The sequence below is a fragment of the Adiantum capillus-veneris genome, chromosome 4, assembly GCF_014529385.1.
Source record: "Adiantum capillus-veneris isolate H3 chromosome 4, ASM1452938v2, whole genome shotgun sequence".
Classification (NCBI taxonomy): Eukaryota; Viridiplantae; Streptophyta; class Polypodiopsida; order Polypodiales; family Pteridaceae; genus Adiantum; species Adiantum capillus-veneris.
Genome location: NC_140934.1, coordinates 115,097,558 through 115,102,782, shown reverse-complemented (window position 1 = coordinate 115,102,782; position 5,225 = coordinate 115,097,558). Strand labels below are relative to the sequence as shown.

Genomic DNA, 5,225 nt, shown 5'->3' with positions numbered 1-5,225 from the left:
AGGAAGAAAAAAGGTTGGCCATCATATGAAAAAGCTTTATCCGATGGTCGACAATTGCTCCGAACAGTTCCATGCTTTACTAAAGCCAACAAGATGAAAAGTTACAATGACTTACAAATACACATGCACGAGAAGATGCTTGATTCATGTCCCTCTTACAATGACCTCCAAATACATATGCATGAGAAGATGCTTAATTAATGTCCCTCTTACAAGAAAAAGGAAGAAAAGAGGTTCGCCACTGCTAATTGGCACTAGTCGACAAGCTTCATCCAGTGATTCACAACTACCCCCAATAATTTCATGCATCATTAAAGAATTATGTAGGTCGAGCATTGGAATTCATGTAGAATAGCAAACTACATGAGTCATTCGTCTCCCTCCCTCCCTCCCTCTCTCTCTCTCCCCGTCTTCCTAGCTCATTTATTGCACCTGGAGTGGGCACTTGCAATATTGTAGGGGTCAATGAGCATTGGCAGACATGTGAAGATGAGAAGTGCTTGCTAGCTTCATGGCTACAACGGATACAAAGGGCACATGCATGGCAACTAGTGACAAACTGATCTAGGACAATCGGTTGATGCATTTCCTACATGTCACGCACATGCATGCGGTTTAGAGAGAGAAGGATAGAGAGAGCGCCAAAAAGCTCTCTGACAGAAGGGTCGACAATTGAATGGAATTTCAAAGGCTACGAGCCGGTGGAAAATGCTCCCGCCAAGCAAGCAACATACCACCGACAACGACCATGAATGTTGGTTCTTAGGGGTTTTGATTGAGGTGGTAGCCACTTTAATGGGTAAGGGCTGGCAGTGGACCTGAGCCTCTTTTCCATCCTTGGGCGCCAAGAGCACGCATTGCATGTGTGCACCCTAAGAGTTGATAGGCCATGTAAGGACGTTTAAATACAGATTCACGAATGAGAGTCATTGCAAGACAACCGACCATCAGTGTTCCCAAAGAACATTTTTCCAAACAAATAGAAAAATTTGAGCTTTTGAAATTTACAAGTTTTTCTCCAAAATTTTGCATATTTTTCTAAAAATTATAACTAAACTAGAAATTTTTTTACAATTTTTCCAAATTGTAAATTTTTATTTTACAAGTAGAAACCAAAGCCTAGCAGGCTAATTGTAACTGTTTACAGGTTTTCTATGAACACTGCTGACCATGCAAAATGGGAAGTCACCTCTGCAAGAAGAAAGTGATCAGAACAAGTTACAGAAAGAAGTTGGTAAAGTTGGTCGTTTGGACAAAACCAACACGCTTAAGCTTAAGGTCCTACAACATCGTACACTTTTGACTCAGCGGACTACCTTGAAGCTGCAATAGAGGAAGTCAAGTGAAGCCCATAGAGAGCATTGTGAAGCGCTGTCAAGCCCATCGTGCTCTGTCCCTCTCTCGATTGTCTTGCTCGCTGCTCGCATTGCGTACCTGTCTGCGATTTTCGCTCAAGATTTTGCTTTTCCCACTCTTGGGTTCTTGGATTTCGCATGTGGGTCTCAGATACAATCTAGCCTGTTGACTCAGAGAGCGATTTTGGGGGCTGTGGGTGTGGGTAGAGGGAAAGCCATTGACCTCTGATCTTTTGCTCTCTACCCTTTCCTCCATCCGAACTGCCTTACCTTTCTGCTCAGAGAATCCTTTGTGATCCTCACATGGGTAATTTGTGCATTAAACATGCAAATACAGTGAGCCCGCTCTACAGCAGCCCTAAATCAGGTAAGACATCTTCAAGTTATGCCATTGCTTCTTCTGCAGTACGGGAATGCGCATGTTTACACAAACACACACGATCCCTGCATCTAATTATGTGTCAAGCATATGTTGCAAAACACATGTATCACACATCTTCAACATGTGTGCATAAAGAAGCCTGCATATGCGGTCGCGCCCCACACACACAGGCAAATATGAGAATTAGCCTTTTAAGTAGTGGGGAAATTGGATTTTAGTGTCTGTACATCAAACATGTGTTATGCAACTTCCATTTAGTGCGCATACATATGTGAAACAGAGATCTGTGTAATCCGTGTACTCATATGTAAATTGTTTTTGGCCCCTGTTGAACAGATACACCGAAAGCCAAGAGCAGCTCCCACAAAGACTCCAGCCTCGGAAGTGAATTGGGATCAGCTTTCAGTAATGGGGATGTATCAAGGCATGATAGTGCCAAGAGTGCCAATGGGGGAATCTTGCGTCCATTCTTGTACAGCGAAATGAAAGCAGCTACACGGAATTTTCGGAGCGATGGCAGGCTGGGTGAGGGCGGCTTTGGGGTGGTCTATAAAGGGTATCTTGATGAGCAAACATTGTCACCTGTAAAACCTGGCCATGGAATGACGGTAGCAATAAAGAAGCTTAACCTTGAAGGCACGCAAGGTCACGCAGAATGGGTGGTAAGTTTTGTTTTTCCTTGTCACGGCACCACGAATGCATGCAATGAAATTTATTAACTAGCATGTTAACAAAGACACATCATGAAGCCTCAATAGGAGAGTTAGTGTAAAAAAGGTAAAAGGCTTGTGCTTCATAACCAGCAGGAGTCACTTTGGACCTGTCATAAAAGAGGGGTATATGTGTTCACTTGGTGTGTGTAAGTTAATGGGGAGCTTGCCATTGAACACTTCTCTTTGGGTGAATTAAGCAAAGGAGGAGCTCACGGCAGTCCATCTGTAACCTATAAGTATAGGACTCGGGCCGAATCTTTTGAAATTTGCTGTAAAAATAGCAATTTATGGTGTATTTTACGCGAATTTAATTTCTAAACCACAATAAGTTAGAAATTGGGCTGAAAAATGATTTTTGTAAAATAGCCAAATGATCCTCATTACCCTCTTAAACTAGCCATTAGGCTATAAATAGCGGTTATTTTTTTCCTCGATGTATATAGCCCATCGGTAATAGATTGCACTACATATATTCTGAAGTTTGAGTGTTAACATCTTAGCATCATCGCATCATTCTCATTTAAATGAAGATACCAGATTGTGCTGAAGGTTAATTGACAAGTTACTGTTTATGTCAACTCAGACTGAGGTGAAATTTCTGGGTGCTCTTCGTCATCCCAACATTGTGAGGCTCCTTGGTTTCTGTGCTGAGGATATCAACCGACTGCTTGTTTATGAGCACATGTCTCGCGGCAGCTTGGAAAGCCACCTTTTTCGCTGTAAGTGCTTACATTTTATGTTGATCTAGACATGTTTTCTTGTGTAATTGTATGGAAAATCTCTTTTGTTAGTAGTGGCAGCCTTGCTTGTTGAAAGAGGGAAACTTACACATACACATACATGATACATGTAATTGAGAAGCTGCTATTGGTATATAGCTCGGTGGGCAGATGTTGGTGTGGGTGCGTAAAGACCGCAAGTCCAAATGTCTGTAGCACTCCCAAAAGAAAAAACAATGTTGTAAATTTGATTTTTGCTTGTATTGCTTGACTTTTCCAGATGGAAGCCAAACACAAGGCTTATCTTGGGAAAACAGAATGAAAATTGCTGTTGGTTCGGCAAGAGGACTTGCCTTTCTGCATGATTCAGAGAGACATGTGATATACCGCGACGTGAAGGCTGCGAACGTATTACTGGATGATGTGAGTTCCTTCAGATGATATGTGTTGTGTGTCTCTGTTTGTGGGTATGTGCGTGCTCATGTGTGAGGTCTTATGGGTACGACAACCACTCTGCAATGTGCTTGATGCAATATGTGTTTGGATATTCTCATTTTGTTTGTGTGCGCCTGCATAAGGGCACACTTGTTTGAGTGTTAATTTTGTTTATGCAACTTGGTTGCAGCAATACGTGTTTGAATATTCTCATTTTGTTTGTGCACGCCTGCATAAGCACACACTTGTTTGAGTGTTAATTTTGTTTATGCAACTTGGTTCACAGCAATTCAATGCTAAGCTGTCAGACTTTGGTCTTGCAAAAGATGGACCTATGGGAGATGACACTCATGTCTCAACACGGGTTATGGGAACTTATGGTTATGCGGCACCAGAGTACCTTGCAACAGGTTCAAATGTGCATTACGTTCATGATGTTGCATTGCACTTCTAAACAGAGCGTGCTTTTTTAAGTTCAAAACCTTTGAAACTTTTGGCTTAAAACATGACCACCATACAGAGCCAAATGTAAGGGTTCTTTTGCTTTTTCTAACAGATTTTTGTGGCATGCAGGTCACTTAACCACAAGAAGTGATGTTTACAGCTTTGGTGTAATGCTGCTAGAGCTTTTGTCCGGCCGACGTGCAATGGACACCGAACGACCATATGGGGAACAGAAGGTAGTCGAGTGGGCAAAACCCTTTCTAATCAACAAGAAGAAGGTGCTGCATATCATTGATCCGAAGCTGAACGGCCAATATTCACTCAAAGGAGTCCATAGGACTGCTAACTTGGCTCTTCAGTGTTTGAATGACGATGCAAAGGCAAGGCCTTTAATGAAAGAAGTTGTGGAGTCTCTAGAGCCATTGCTGATATCATCAAGAAAGAAGTGATAATCCAATTAATATACAAGAAGGCCCCTCTCACATACAACACGGATCCGCAATGCATTTGTGAAATGCTTATATACATAGTAGCCCTTGGGCCCTTATGGTGAGTCTCTTGCTGTAAATGCACGCATTGTGTGTGTCATGCACGAGGGGGCAAAGCTTGTTCAAAACCAAGATGAAAGGAAGTGACTCTAGGGGTATTGTATATCATGTAATGCATATGATTATGTAAAGTAGAGAGAGTGGGGAGATGCTTCTATACTATTTAAATTTTATGAGTAAAAGACAAAAAAAGAAGGGAGAGAATCATCCAAGTGCTTTTTGTACTCTTGAGTAAATGGATGATATGGGAAATATTTGCGGGGCTGAAATTTAGTGGAAGTTTCAAATGGTAAGTTACACCCATTGTACCTTAAGACCATGAATTATGGTTAGCTTTTGGGGCACTTCTTTATGTCATGTAAAGAACATTGGTTAGAGGGTGGTTTAGAAATCTTTATGCAAATTGTCCAAGCTTTTATTGGTTCCTTTCTGTTGTAGCTGCAGATCACAGCCATAAGGTATGTTTAATTGAAATCCTAGAGACAGGCTAACAATTTTTACAACCCAAATAGAAAAGCTTATTTTCCTTTTAAACAGTCGTAGTTAAAAGATCTTCATCTCGGAGAAAATTTACTGGCATGGCAAAAGTTATCTGATGCCACTTGAAAGGCACGTTGAAATCTGGGATT

The 5,225-nt window shown here is 41.5% G+C and overlaps 1 protein-coding gene across 1 annotated transcript; it reads left to right on the top strand.

The window, feature by feature from the left end:
- Positions 1–1,270: 1,270 nt before the first annotated feature.
- LOC147459847 (putative serine/threonine-protein kinase PBL10) lies at positions 1,271–5,007 on the top strand. The gene is made up of 6 exons (XM_086511040.1): positions 1,271–1,722; positions 2,074–2,399; positions 3,034–3,169; positions 3,450–3,592; positions 3,891–4,014; positions 4,178–5,007. Exons 1-6 carry the CDS (start codon positions 1,659–1,661, stop codon positions 4,495–4,497), a joined length of 1,113 nt encoding a protein of 370 aa, XP_086367166.1. The 5' UTR covers positions 1,271–1,658; the 3' UTR covers positions 4,498–5,007.
- Positions 5,008–5,225: the final 218 nt, after the last annotated feature.

Excerpts from the sequence above, each read along its gene's own strand:
- LOC147459847 (XM_086511040.1), top strand. The coding sequence starts at position 1,659 with ATGGGTAATTTGTGCATTAAACATGCAAATACAGTGAGCCCGCTCTAC. Across the intron at positions 1,723-2,073 it reads CTACAGCAGCCCTAAATCAG|ATACACCGAAAGCCAAGAGC; the intron begins GTAAGACATCTT and ends CCTGTTGAACAG. Across the intron at positions 3,593-3,890 it reads CGAACGTATTACTGGATGAT|CAATTCAATGCTAAGCTGTC; the intron begins GTGAGTTCCTTC and ends CTTGGTTCACAG.